This window comes from Trichomycterus rosablanca, chromosome 3 (assembly GCF_030014385.1).
Source record: "Trichomycterus rosablanca isolate fTriRos1 chromosome 3, fTriRos1.hap1, whole genome shotgun sequence".
In the NCBI taxonomy this organism is placed as follows: domain Eukaryota; kingdom Metazoa; phylum Chordata; class Actinopteri; order Siluriformes; family Trichomycteridae; genus Trichomycterus; species Trichomycterus rosablanca.
Genome location: NC_085990.1, coordinates 26,966,439 through 26,982,012, shown reverse-complemented (window position 1 = coordinate 26,982,012; position 15,574 = coordinate 26,966,439). Strand labels below are relative to the sequence as shown.

Genomic DNA, 15,574 nt, shown 5'->3' with positions numbered 1-15,574 from the left:
TTTATTGTAGTGGAGCTTTAGCCTAGAGAAGTTGTGCCATTCATGGATTCTAAAGGTTTTTGCTGTGCAAAGTACAGTGTTAAAGGATTCAGAAGGGGTTATCCTTGTCAATCATGCACATTCATTTCTTAAAGTTTCTTAAATTTTTTGATAATAACATCATGTTTTTAAAATTTTACTTTAAGAAATGTTTTTAAACTGGTGAATTATTCACATACACATTTACAGTGGATTCAGAAAGTATTCAGACCCCTTGTTTTTTGCATACTTTATTGTATTGCAGATTTAATTTTAAATCTATTTAATCTAATTGCCCTTTTCACCATCAATCTCAATGTAATAACTTATAATGTCAAATAGAAAACAGTTTTTTGTAAGTTTTCAAAAGTTTTCAAAAAAATAAAAGCTTTTCCATTTTTTTAGATTATTTTTTTTAAGAAAAATTGTAAAAACGTATTCATTTTTTGATTAAGTGTAAATTGATGGTAAAAATATAGTAATTCAAAATTAATTTAGCTGTGTGCAAAAAGTCATGGGGTCTGAATACTTTCTGAATCCATTGTGTACAAACACACACACACACACACACAGATAGGATCTACTGAACCTCTTCCTGCTCTTAGGCACTCTGGGTATTATACTGAACATGATTGCATCACACATTTTAAACGAATAACAGCATCCCTTTAAGTATAATGTTAAAAAATAACTTTTGTAAATATTGTTGAGAAATAGGTGTTTTAGCCACACCCATTGCTAAAAGGTGTAATAAATCATCATGAAATTAACATTATGCTTCCAAATTTGTAACAGTAAGTTTAAGGAAGGCACATTACTGTTTCAGCATTACTAAAGTGGTTTTACAAGTTTGGTGTGGAGGAACTCCAGTGACCTACACAGAGCCCTGACCTTAATCCCAATACACACATTTGGGAGAAAGTGTAACACTGATCATGAGTCTGAAAGTGTTATCCAGCAACAGTGGTTGATATCACAAGTACACTTATAAATTTATAGGCAGAAATTTTAACGAACACACTTCAAAACCTTATGGAAAGCCTTTTTAGGTGGGTGAGGCTAATATAGCCATAAAGTATTACCTTTTAAGTTTTGGAATGAAATGTTTTATAAGCCCATTGTCAAGTGCTCACATACATTTGCCCATACATTACATTATAAATCTTCATTTGCTAATTAGTCTATCTCATACATCTTCACTATAAAAGGAGACAGTGTACATGAATGTGTCTGATACCTTTTGGGGTGGGAGAGGGTGTGGATGTGTTTGAGCTGGATGGACTTGGTTGGAGGTTTAAGTTACTCCAAACTGAAGACAGTGATGAATTTTTCCTCTCAGCATTCTTGTAGTTTTCATATAACATCTTGCCATACTGGAGGTGAGAAACACAGAAACATACACATACTTTAAAATACAGAGAGAGTTTAGATACAGTTATGAGTACATTTGGTAGTGGTAATAACTTAATATTTGCCCTTATTAAGGCTTTATGAATTCCAGGCTTGGATGTAAGGGCTGGAGGATTATTAATGCTAGGGTTAGGCATGGTTAGGATTGTGAGAAGAGTTGACGTGGGGTTTAAATTCAGTGAATTCTTTTTTATCCACAAAAAGGTCCATGTGACTGCTGGTTTCCCCATTAACCAGGCAACAGCTTTACCTGATTTCACTGGTTTAATCAATTGTTATTGGTCTTTAAACTGCTGAGGTGCTGAACTGCTGAAGGTCCTGTCTGGTTGTATAAAAATCTGCAGCCATATCAGCTCTTTGGTTAAGATTTGGTACTAGGGTTATGTGTCATGGGTTTGTGATGTTACAAAGAAACAGATCTCAACTGTAGGATACTTAACCAAGGCAGACCAATACTGTGGCTAAAAGCCAGCAAATAAAAGGGGTAAATAATAACCACCTAAATAAATGATAAAAAATAAAGGTAATAAAACTAGGAACAAACTAGAAAAACTAAACCATAAGCAAAAGCAAAATAGAAAAATAGCCAGTTTGCCAAGAAATTAGAGAAAAGGGGAGATGATCATTTTACAGGAGTCTAATCAGCAATCAGGGCTCTTGGGTGGCTCAGGTTGCATGAAAATAAAATGGAATAAGTCGTGATTGCCCAGAAAGGAAGAACAGAGAGAGACAGACAAGAGAAGAATTACAGAGGAGCTAAATTGCCACGGGTGCCAGCTATTTAATCCACTAGTGAGTGACAATACAATCTCTTAAAAAAGGAACAAAAACAAAACTTAGTAAAACCAACAGCAGTATATAATCCAACCATTGTCATACCAACACTGGAGACAGCTTACATCCAGAATGAATCTCATGTGACAGATACATAACAATGCCAACAAAAAGCAAGCAATATTGTCATTGTTAAGAGTGGGTAATAGGGTTAGGTTTGTGTGGTGTAGCTTTGTCAGTGTTTACAATGGGTGCTAGAGGTAGGTTTGTGTGGTAAAGCTTTGTCAATGTTAAGAGTGTGTGCAAGAGTTAAGTTTGTGTGATGATGCTTTGTCAATATTTTTTAGGTAAAGCTTTGTCAATCATAAGAGTGGGTCCTAAGGTTTTGATTTCTGAGGTAAAGTTTTGTCAATATTAAGACAAGAAGGTTTATGTGTGTGATGTAAAGCTTTCTCAATATTAGAAGTAGGTGCTAGGGTTAGATTTGTATGGTGTAGATTTGTCAAGGTTAAAAATGGGTGCCAGAGGTAGGTTTGTGTGGTGAAGCTTTGTCAATATTTTTAGGTAAAGCTTTGTCAATCCTAAGAGTGGGTGCTAAGGTTATAGTTTCTGAGGCAAAGTTTTGCCATCATTAAGAGTGGGTGCTAGAGTTAGGTTTCTTCGGTAAAGTTTTTGTCAATACTCAGAGTAAGTACTAGGGTTTGGTTTTTAAGGTCAAGCATTGACGTGTGGGGTAAAGCTTTGTCATTCTTAAGAGTAGGTGCTTGGGCTAGGTTTGTAAGGTAAGACTTTGTCATTCTTAAGAGTGGGTGCTTGGGCTAGGTTTTTGTGATGAAGTTTAGTCAGTGTTAAGAGTAGGTGCTTGGGCTAGGTTTGTAAGGTAAGACTGTCATTCTTAAGAGTGGGTGCTTGGGCTAGGTTTTTGTGATGAAGTTTAGTCAGTGTTAAGAGTAGGTGCTAGGGCTAGGTTTGTAAGGTAAGACTTTGTCATTCTTAAGAGTGGGTGCTTGGGCTAGGTTTTTGTGATGAAGTTTAGTCAGTGTTAAGAGTGGGTGCTGGGTTTGTGAGGTAAAGCTTTGTCAATATTAGGAGTAAATGCTAAGCTGAGGTTTGGGTGGTGAAGCTTTGTCCATGTTAAGAGTGGGTGCTAGGACTAAGATTGTGAGGTAAACCTTTGTCAATATTAAGAGTGGGTGCTAGGACTAAGATTGTGAGGTAAACCTTTGTCAATATTAAGAGTGGGTGCTAGGACTAAGATTGTGAGGTAAACCTTTGTCAATATTAAGAGTGGGTGCTAGGACTAAGATTGTGAGGTAAACCTTTGTCAATATTAAGATTGGGTGCAAGGACTAAGATTGTGAGGTAAACCTTTGTCAATATTAAGAGTGGGTACTAGGACTAATATTGTGAGGTAAAGCTTTGTCAATATTAAGAGTGGGTGCTAGGACTAAGATTGTGAGGTAAACCTTTGTCAATATTAAGATTGGGTGCTAGGACTAGGATTGTGAGGTAAACCTTTGTCAATATTAAGAGTGTGTGCTAGGACTAAGATTGTGAGGTAAAGCTTTGTCAATATTAAGAGTGGGTGCTAGGACTAAGATTGTGAGGTAAAGCTTTGTCAATATTAGGAGTGGGTGCTAGGACTAAGATTGTGAGGTAAAGCTTTGTCAATGTTAAGAGTGGGTGATAGGACTAGGATTGAGAGGTAAAGCTTTGTCAATATTAAGAGTGGGTACTAGGACTAAGATTGTGAGGTAAAGCTTTGTCAATGTTAAGAGTGTGTGCTAGGACTAAGATTGTGAGGTAAAGCTTTGTCAATATTAAGAGTGGGTGATAGGACTAGGATTGAGAGGTAAAGCTTTGTCAATATTAAGAGTGGGTGCTAGGACTAAGATTGTGAGGAAAAGCTTTGTCAATATTAAGAGTGGGTGATAGGACTAGGATTGAGAGGTAAAGCTTTGTCAATATTAAGAGTGGGTGCTAGGACTAAGATTGTGAGGAAAAGCTTTGTCAATGTTAAGAGTGGGTGCTCGGGTAAGGTTTCTGAGATAAAGTTTTGTCAATACTAAGAGTAGGTGCTAAGGTTCTGTTTTTGTGACAAAGCATTGTCAGTATTAAATGTAGGTGCTAGGGTCAGGTTTGTGTGGTGAAGAATTGTCAATGTTATAAGTAGATGATATGACTAAGATTGTGAGGTTAAGCACTCTTAACATTGACAAAGCTTTACCTCACAATCTTAGTCCTAGTATTAATAGTGAGTGCTGGGGTTAGGTTTGTGTGTGTTAGGCTAAATCTTAGGTTAAGTTTGTTAGCTAAATCTTAGGTTAGGTTTGTTAGCTAAATCTTAGGTTAGGTTTTTTAGCTGTCAATCTTAAGAGTGGGTGCTATGGTTATGGTTTCCAAGGTAAAGCTTTGTCAGCGTTAACAATGGTTTAGGTTTGTGTGTGTTAGGCTAAATCTTAGGTTAGGTTTGTTAGCTAAATCTTAGGTTAGGTTTTTTTAGCTGTAAATCTTAAGAGTGGGTGCTATGGTTATGGTTTCTGAGGTAAAGCTTTGTCAGCGTTAACAATGGTTTAGGTTTAGGTTTGTTAGCTAAATCTTAGGTTAGGTTTTTTAGCTGTAAATCTTAAGAGTGGGTGCTATGGTTATGGTTTCCAAGGTAAAGCTTTGTCAGTGTTAACAATGGTTTAGGTTTGTGTGTGTTAGGCTAAATCTTAGGTTAGGTTTGTTAGCTAAATCTTAGGTTAGGTTTTTTTAGCTGTAAATCTTAAGAGTGGGTGCTATGGTTATGGTTTCTGAGGTAAAGCTTTGTCAGCGTTAACAATGGTTTAGGTTTAGGTTTGTTAGCTAAATCTTAGGTTAGGTTTTTTAGCTGTAAATCTTAAGAGTGGGTGCTATGGTTATGGTTTCCAAGGTAAAGCTTTGTCAGTGTTAACAATGGTTTAGGTTTGTGTGTGTTAGGCTAAACCTTAGGTTAGGTTTGTTAGCTAAATCTTAGGTTAGGTTTTTTAGCTGTCAATCTTAAGAGTGGGTTCTATGGTTATGGTTTCTAAGGTAAAGCTTTGTCAGCGTTAACAATGGTTTGGGTTTGTATGTGTTAGGCTAAATCTTAGGTTAGGTTTTTTAGCTGTAAATCTTAAGAGTGGGTGCTATGGTTATGGTCTCTGAGGTAAAGTTTTGTCAGGAATATGTTTTGTGTTGTGGCCTAAATTTGCCCCCAAAATGCAAGCTGTTGGAGTGATGCTAAAACAAGTGTACTCTAGCCTCAACTAGGAACAATCCAATATGTTTTTTCTTACCTTGGCAATACGGATCCCCGTTACCCACAGATTCATTGTCCACTCATCGTCACAGCACAGGTACTTGATGTACTGAGACTCCTTCTGGATCTGAGGATGCTGTAATTAAATCACACAAATATCATTATCACTATTTCACAAACACTATTGGGCCAAAAGTATGTGGTCACCTAACCTTAAGCTAGTTGAACATCCTATTCCAAAACTATCTTTTGAGCAATAACAACCTCCATTCTTTTGTAAAGGCTTTTCACAAGATTTTGTAGTGTCCATCTAAAAAAAAATTGTGAGGTCACACTAATGTTGAAAGAGAAGGTCTGACTCACAGTTGAAGTTTCAGTTTATCCCAAAGACGGTTAGTGTGATTGAAATCAGGACTCTTTGGTGACCACTGCAGTGTCTCTTCCTCACTAAATATTCTACCATTTTAAATAGAAGTAGGGTTCTACTGTAAAACTGTGCATTCATTTTGGAAGACCTTTTCATTATAGACGTATGTTCGTGTTATGTTGAAGTGTTGTTGAAATTACCATTTCTGTTAAATGTGTTGTGTGTGGTGATCTTCCTGTTCTGTTTGCTTGTTGAAGCATAGTGGGAGGGATCTGCAGTATATCAGATCTGGTCTCTTTTTGTAACTCGCTCAAGAGCAATTGAAAATACGGAGTGCTGCCTCATACAGTTTAAAGAGCAGAAACGTTTCCTCACGTCTCGCTGACACCACAATACATTTGCTGCCATGGTTGTTAAGACTGTTTTCTAAAAACATCAATTATTTTTTCCAGTTTTGGTGACTGATGGACCTGTAATTTAACCACCCACTTTAAGGCCACTAGAACTTCAGCTGTCACATGTTGCTGGCATTGCAAAAATGCAAATAATTTCGTGTCCACTTTGGCACAAATGATACAGTAATTAGACTCCATGATATAAAAAAAAAACCTTGACGTATGCAAGTGGTGACAGTGAAGCTGTACTGGATTTTTTTTGCCGATTTGCTGAAATGCTGATGAGTGATGTGCCTTTGCTCATAGAGGCCTGTATAAAGAACTGTGGTTGATTAGTCAGCATTTGGTGCTCAGTGAAACAACTTTGCAGACACAGCTTGAATTAATGCAGTATTTAAACCAATTTCAAGCTGCTTTTTGAGTTTTGTTTACAGACAGGCATGCAGAGACTATAAACTGTGCTAATAAATAATAATAAGCATTTGTATTTTTATTTCACTCTCTTGCAATGTGCAATCCATATTAAATGTATGGCATTGCAAATTAGGGCCAATAAGGACTGATAGTCCACGAGTCTGTAGTAATAAAATAAATCATTTACTTTATACTAAAACATAATACAGGGTGAGCCAAAATTATGTTAACACTAATGGATCTATTCTCCACGAAATGTGTGTCCGGGCTTTAAATGCTACTGTTGCTCGCTGGTTTTTGTGTGTTGAACATGATGGCGAACAGGTTGAGACTGTCCTGTAAATCATCTTACACACATGAAGTATGTTTTGTAAATAAATGGTTTCCGCCATTCAAGTGTTAACATAATTTTGACTCACTTTGTATTGTTATTGTAAGTCAATTTCAAAAGCTGTCTATATGGGATGGTCAGGTTTTTCTCTTTAGTGGCAAGGCTTACTAGACCAAGAGTACAACCTTTGACTCTAATTGAATGTTAGAATGGGTTTAACGCCACAGCAAAACTGCAGCAGGATTTTTTGTAAGTTGTTTGCAATAATGCATTCCTAACAGGGATGTTCCTATACCAAATAAAACACACTGTAATTTTAATACTGCATATTAATCAGTGGACTCCATGCATCAAAACTAAACAGAAGTGTTAGTTCTAACAATACTCCAGTCACTCACTGAATTAAATTTGGGTATTACTAAATATATAAAGAACAAATTACATATTTAAAGACAGTATGAAACATTGGTTAAGAAAAAATAAACAATTACTGTTAAGAAGGAATTTAAAAAGGGCTACTGCGTACCACAGAGTATGCAGACACTTGTAAAATGTACCACTGGTGGTACATGACAGTATATTGTTAAATGTTATTAAAAAACAACATTTTAAAGACCAAGATTCTTCTAATTGTTTATAAAAGCAGAGACTTCTGTTGATTGGCATTTACTTCCTAGGAAATTCAATACATAATCCACACTACATGTAGATCTCCCTCTTTATTGCTTGGTCATTATGGTACATTGTGGTATTAGAGCAACCTCCATCACAAATTAGGTTAATTAGCAAAACCTGCAGTAAACCAATCAAACAAGAACAGTTTAACTAGCTCAACACAACAAATGTAACAACTGGTTTCTCCAAATTCAACACAAAGTGCCACTTTTAAGAGATTATTGCCTTGCACAAACATGGAGAAGAACACAATAAATACCAAATGCACTAAATGTTTCAGTAGATACAAATGAAAGCATAGTTTGCAAGTTTAAAATTAAAGAAACACTGCCTACACTACCTAGAGACTACACTACCTACTTAGAAAGAGGAAGCTGTCACCGGCTGCCACCAGATTCCTGAGAAGGCAGGTGGTCAAAAACCCTCAAGTGGGCTGCAAAAGACCTGCAGCAACATTTGGCGGAAACAGGCACTGAGGTTTCAGTTTGCACAGTAAGGTCTTCATGCCCAAACTCTAAGCCGCACACCTCTACAGACAAAAAAACATTGCTCCAATATGCTGAGAAACATATAAATAAGCCCCAAGTTTTTGTGAATTTTTAGGAACAAATAAGGCAGATGCTGAAAAGAAGACCCTGCCTACAGTATATTATGGTCGTGGTTTAGTGATGCTCTGTGGCTGCTTTGCTTCCTTTGGTACTGGAAACCGGCAGTGTGTGAAGAACAAGAAGAATTGAATGAAGTACCATCATGCCTTTTGTGATGAAGCTGAGGCTTGGGTGTCATTGGACCTTCCAACAGGACAGTGATCCCTCAAAATCCACCAAGGCTTGGTAGATTCTGGAGAGACCTTTACAGTTGTTTGAATATTTGGTGGGATTTGAAGAATATGGTTGCAGCACATAAACCCAGGAATATTAGTGATTTTGAGGTCAGTGCCCATAAGTAATGGGATAAGATTCCTCAGGAACACTGCCAGAAGCTGGTGTCTGACTATGCATAATGATTGCAGCAAATTTTTATATTTATTATCTTTATTTCTTCTTTAATTCATAAATAAATTTAGAAAATATTATAAAAATACTATTTACTGTCCCAGCATATAATTTTGCCGTTCATATAAGTTCTATTTAAAAACACTAATACACAATGACTTTGGAGATGATCGCATTCATGATCAGCTATTACTCAAGCAGTGTAATAAAATATATTACAATATGAAGGTTGTAAGCTTTTCCAAAAACAAAGAACATAAATCACTTAATTTTAGTGTACACCGATGAGGCATTACATTATGACCACCTTCCTAATATTGTGTTGGTCCTCCTTTTGCTGCCAATACAGCCCTGCAACTGTGATGCACTGTGTATTGACATCTTTCTATCAGAACCAGCATTAACTTCTTCAGCAATTTGAGCTACAGTAGCTCGTCTGTTGGATCGGACCACACGGGCCAGCCTTCGCTCCCCACATGCATCAATGAGCCTTGGCTGCCCATGACCCTGTAGCCGGTTTACCACTGTTCGTTCCTTGGACCCCTTTTAATAGATACTGACCGGGAACACTCGTCTAGCCATCACAATTTGGCCCTTGTCAAACTTGCTTAAATCCTTACGCTTGGCCATTTTTCCTGCTTCTAAAACATCAACTTTGAGAATAAAATGTTCACTTGCTGCCTAATATATCCCACCCACTAACAGGTGCCATGATGAAGAGATAATCAGTTATTTATTAACTTCACCTGTCAGTGGTCATAATGTTATGCATAGTCAGCAGTGATGGCATAGTTACCTTGAAAAAGTAATCTGATTACTGATTACTCCTTTAAAAAGTAACTTAGTTACTTTATGGATTACTTGATTTTAAAAGTAACTAAGTTAGATTACAAGTTACTTTATTAGTTATATAATGCGGTCCGCTAATGTATCCCATAATGCAACTGGAGCTGCGATTGAAGCGGAATAAGAAACAAGAAAGACGCGGAAAACGGAGTCCTCTGTTCACAAGTGTAAGTAAGATAAATAAAATAACATTTTTAAAGACAAATAAATAACAAAAAGACGATAAATATCCTACATTTTGGCGAGTGGGATTTGTAATGAGTCTGTAACTATGGTGATATTACGTCATCACGTCCCCACGTCATCACTCGGCGTTGGCCGAGTAGTGCACACTTCCTCCAATCTAGTGCACACTCTGTAAGTAACCGATTCCGGACGCAGCCCGTGACTTAACTGTCGCATAGGACAGACGTCACTCCCCGAGACGCAAGAAGAAAGCAAATATATATCTTTTTACTAAGGAAAATGACAAAAATAGTAACGCACAGTAACTTGGATAAGTAACTTTAATCTGATTACTGGATTGGAAATGGTAACGCGTTAGATTACTCGTTACTGAAAAATGCGGTCAGATTAGAGTAACGCGTTACTGACCTTCACTGATGGTCAGTGTATATTCTTACAATATTCTACAGTTAGAAATATAAAATGTATTCAGATGCCTAGCCTTAGTTCTTATGCTACATTTAGACCTGTTATGAATGCAGGCCATAAATAAATGCAACCATGGTTAGAATAAATAAATGCGAGCTTGTGGTTTACTAAACCAGAAGCCATAAACACTGATTCTTTATGCTAGCCAACTGATTAACTAAAGTTAAGCCTAAAAATAACTGTTGCTCAATTCATGGAGGCTAACATATCTAGCTGTGAACAATTTTGCTGCCTTATTGCAATTGTAGAGCCCTAACAGCAGAGGGCAAACTGAATCATTCATGCATCATTCATTCATTCAGAAGGGCAGGGATCACTCACACAAGAAGAAATTTAAAGCAGTTAGTCCATCAAGTGCCATGTTTTTGGAGGGCAGAAGGAGAAAACTCATACAGACATAGAATTTAGGACCCTAAAGCTGTGTGTAATGCTGCACTATCTAGCATGTTTTGGTGCAGATGTTACCAGGATGTGGTAACAAATGGCATGCTAGCAGGTTTCAGTCAGATATTCTGAGAGCACAATTATAGGAGTGGCCTCTGCAAGGTTCAATGCTACAGCACTGTGTTCATGTCCAGAGGCAGTCATTTTGGTAATAACAGCATGTAAAGGTGCTGGGCACGAAGGACACGTGCACCTTGAAATAATTACCTAGCAATGTGGTGATTAGTTTCTCAGGCTTAGAGAGCAGAAGCAGAGAACAGCTTTAGCACATGGTTCGTGTGCTTGGGTAGTGCAGCGCTCACCAGTGATAACATGTCAAACTCACAAGTTCGAATCTCTGCACATGGCTACTACACATGTGTTGGGGGTGGGGCTGTTAGTTATGGCTCTCCTTGGCCAAGAGTAGAGGTCAGCAGCAGATGAGGTAAAAATACTGGATAGTTTAAGAGGATAATTCAGGGGAAAATGCAACAAAATGCAAATAGCTAAAAACATCTGCCATGTGTCTATAGCAAGCAGGGTATTTATCATTATGTGCATGCTTTGTACAGAAGATGTTATTTTTAAATCACTTGCAAGACACATTGATCAGCTGAAACGTGTTGATATTTGATTTCTAATTTTTGTACCGGAGCAACAGGGCTGGTGTTGCTAATCAGTCAGGGACACATTCCATAATTTAAATAGTATTCAGCCATCTAAAATAATTTTTTTATTTCATTGTCTAAAAATGCACATTTAAAAAATTGTCCGTATTATTTCTGCAGGTTATTGTATAAAACTATAATGTGAATTATGTCAAATAAAAATAAAAAAAATTAATTATGAGATGAATAAAGTATTAAAACTTTTTGTAGTTGTTTACCTCGCCACTAAAGCAGCAAGTGTAGCCCCATACCTGCGGGACAGGGAGGACTGAACTCAATATGCAAGATGCTTAACCAAGAACAAAACCAAAAAAGCCACAAACTAGGTAAAATGTGACTGAAACAACAAAAATAAATGAAAGAAACAAAATACGCCAACTAAAAACTGCTGCCCAAAGCAGAGAGATAAAGACCAGGAGTGCCTTTCCTAAAATGTTCAGTACTTCGTAATCTCATACTTAAGAACATTCTTAACTTTATAAGTGTTTTCCAGAACCCTTCGTAACTAATGTAGTACCTAAACTCGTTCGTAAATTACGAGTAGTCTGACCCATTCGTAACTCACTAAGTACCTCTTAACTTAAAGTTTGCATGCACAAAAATGATAAATGCAGCAAATTTGCCTTTAAAAAAATTACAGACGCACTGGTTTTAGGCACGGCAACATCACCTTTATAAAAAAGTATTAATTATTATGAAAAAAAAAATATATATATATATACTGGTGCTGGTCATAAAATTAGAATATCATGAAAAAGTTGATTTATTTCAGTAATTCCATTCAAAAAGTGAAAGTTGTATATTATATTCATTCATTACACACAGACTGATATATTTCAAATGTTTATTTCTTTTAATGTTGATGATTATAACTGACAACTAATGAAAACCCCAAATTCAGTATCTCAGAAAATTAGAATATTACTTAAGACCAATACAAAAACAGGATTTTTAGAAATGTTGGCCAACTGAAAAGTATGAACATGAAAAGTATGAGCATGTACAGCACTCAATACTTAGTTGGAGCTCCTTTTGCCTGGATTACTGCAGCAATGCGGCGTGGCATGGAGTCCATCAGTCTGTGGCACTGCTCAGGTGTTATGAGAGCCCAGGTTGCTCTGATAGTGGCCTTCAGCTCTTCTGAATTGTTGGGTCTGGCGTATCGCATCTTCCTCTTCACAATACCCCATAGATTTTCTATGGGGTTAAGGTCAGGCGAGTTTGCTGGCCAATTAAGAACGGGGATACCATGGTCCTTAAACCAGGTACTGGTAGCTTTGGCACTGTGTGCAGGTGCCAAGTCCTGTTGGAAAATGAAATCTGCATCTCCATAAAGTTGGTCAGCAGCAGGAAGCATGAAGTGCTCTAAAACTTCCTGGTAGACGGCTGCGTTGACCTTGGACCTCAGAAAACACAGTGGACCAACCCCAGCAGATGACATGGCACTCCAAACCATCACTGACTGTGGAAACTTTACACTGGACCTCAAGCAACGTGGATTCTGTGCCTCTCCTCTCTTCCTCCAGACTCTGGGACCTTGATTTCCAAAGGTAATGCAAAAATTACTTTCATCAGAGAACATAACTTTGGACCACTCAGCAGTCCTTTTTGTCTTTAGCCCAGGCGAGACACTTCTGACGCTGTTTCTTGTTCAAGAGCGGCTTGACACAAGGAATGCGACAGCTGAAACCCATGTCTTGCATACGTCTGTGCGTGGTGGTTCTTGAAGCACTGACTCCAGCTGCAGTCCACTCTTTGTGAATCTCCCCCACATTTTTGAATAGGTTTTGTTTCACAATCCTCTCCAGGGTGCGGTTATCCCTATTGCTTGTACACTTTTTTGTACCACATCTTTTCCTTCCCTTCGCCTCTCTATTAATGTGCTTGGACACAGACCTCTGTGAACAGCCAGCCTCTTTAGCAGTGACCTTTTGTGTCTTGCCCTCCTTGTGCAAGGTGTCAATGGTCGTCTTTTGGACAACTGTCAAGTCAGCAGTCTTCCCCATGATTGTGTAGCCTACAGAACTAGACTGAGAGACCATTTAAAGGCCTTTGCAGGTGTTTTGAGTTAATTAGCTGATTAGAGTGTGGCACCAGGTGTCTTCAATATTGTACCTTGTCACAATATTAAAATTTTCTGAGATACTGAATTTGGGGTTTTCATTAGTTGTCAGTTATAATCATCAACATTAAAAGAAATAAACATTTGAAATATATCAGTCTGTGTGTAATGAATGAATATAATATACAAGTTTCACCTTTTGAATGGAATTACTGAAATAAATCAACTTTTTCATGATATTCTAATTTTATGACCAGCACCAGTATATATACTGTATATACTGTATATATAGAGGGCAATATAACTGGCACAGAAATAGAAGGCATTGGTTAGCATTGAAAGCTGCTTAGCCATGATGTCCTGTTGATCAGGTGGAGCCATTTGACTGGACTGTGCAGAGGAAGGCCCAGGAGATGACCTAGGACTGCTGCAAAGTAAAGGTTGCACAGGTGATGTAGGCTGAGGTGGGGTAGATGGGAGCTTTAAACATACATCTACTCCCTGCTGGGCCTAGTACTAACAGCGTTTCTTCGTAAGGCCTGTTGCAGATAACTGACCTACACCTGTTTTAGCCCTCTCTTTCCTGAATCGTGCGTCTGTTTGCGCTGTAGACTTGCCATCCTTCTGCGACATGCAATAGATAGCAATGGCATATGTAATGTTTTTATACCAGTGTTTAATAACCTACTGGTTATTAGTTTTTTTAAAATGTTTTGTTAATTAATCATTTGCTTTTTGTGATATAATAATGAGAAACCTCGTTCGTAATTTCAGAGACTTAAGAGGGCTTTTGGGAAACACCCACTAAATTGGCATTCTGAAAGTTACATTGTTCTTAAAGTTGTTCGTAAATTGCTAAGATCAATCGCTATTGGGAAACGCACCCCCAGATAGACAAGCGCAACCGTGGAGCGGGGTTTATCACACTCCATACGCTCGTCCAGAAAATAAAATAAACATTTGCCCCACAGGACATAAGCCTACAGTGTCCCCACATTATGTTAAGTAAAGTCAAGGTCAAGCCAAGTTTATTTGTGTCTTAAAGCAGACAGACTAAAAACACCCGCTGAGCAAGCCAAGGGTGACAGTGGCATGCACTTACCCCACAGAGGCATCAATTGTAAACCCACAGCAAAAAAGCATGACCACAGAGGAAAGTGGAAAATTAAATAAAAATGACAAAATAAAAACCGAGCTATTTAGTCCAACAGCATGTTATAACTCAGTGTTTTTTGAAAAACACATATAAGATGCTGTTATGCCAGCCCTGAAGGCAGCCTACAAGCCAGGGGCAGTTGCACTCTGAGAGGTGCCACAACATTGCTTAAGTTCTTCTCAAAGAAATCAAGTCAAATTTATTTGTATAGCACTTTTTACAATGGATATTATCCTAAAGCACCTCAAAGACCAAAACCCCACATAAGCAAGTCAAAAGCAACAATCGCAAGGAAAATCTCCCTAAATATTACAAGAGAAAAAGCTGGAGAGGAACCAGACTCAACAGGATTTACCCTCCTTGGGTGATCTAGAGGATAATTAAGCTAATTAGAATTTAAATAAAAGCACTAGATATGTATAAACAAAATGATTTCTAACAAAAGTTATAGCAAGAAAAAAGCATTAAGAACGTAAGCATGCAGATGTTGAAAAGGCACGGACACCTTACAACACAATGCCAATGAGCCTATGGCGAAGAAGCCAATTAGAAGGGGCATATTAAAAGCACCCCCAGCTGTTGCGAATTAATGCTGATGAGACACAGAGACTGTCTGATTAAAGGTAACGTCACTGACAGTCCTCTGTGCCTCCATACAGGTCATAAAGGCAATTTGTGCCACCTGGCGATTTTAAAGATAGGTAGACCCATTATAATATGTAACACATATTTCACCTACATACTGTATGTAAATGAGGGTAAATGCTAGAGACTTTATAATTGGTTATGCCATTGTGAGCAGCAGCAGCTTCAACCAAACATTTCTGATAAATGGAGATCAGATGTTTTCATCACTTTTAGCTGAGTTATTGCAGAATTGGCCACACTGGGAGCATGATCTCCATATTTAAGGTTCTACCACAACGTCTGCCACAGGATTTAATTTTCCTCCCAATCTAGTTGTATCCAATTATCTGATTGCATTTCGCTTCCTCTCTACCGATGCTGATCTCCATTTCTGATTGAGGAAAGCAAGACTGACACACGCCCCCTCCGACACGTGTGCAGTAGCCGACTGCATTTTTTCACCTGCACGAGGCGAGTTCATATCCGGATCAGCTTTG

The 15,574-nt window shown here is 37.9% G+C and overlaps 1 protein-coding gene across 1 annotated transcript in view; it reads right to left on the bottom strand.

Annotated features, from left to right (window-relative positions):
• apbb1ip (amyloid beta (A4) precursor protein-binding, family B, member 1 interacting protein) overlaps window positions 1-15,574 on the bottom strand; it is a 60,433-nt gene that overhangs the window by 5,433 nt on the left and 39,426 nt on the right. The window contains exons 11-12 of the mRNA XM_062991123.1: window positions 5,502-5,600; window positions 1,256-1,391 (exon numbers count right to left, since the gene is read on the bottom strand). Of these exons, the coding sequence (XP_062847193.1) occupies window positions 1,256-1,391; window positions 5,502-5,600 (235 nt within the window). The remainder of the gene's footprint in view (window positions 1-1,255; window positions 1,392-5,501; window positions 5,601-15,574) is intronic.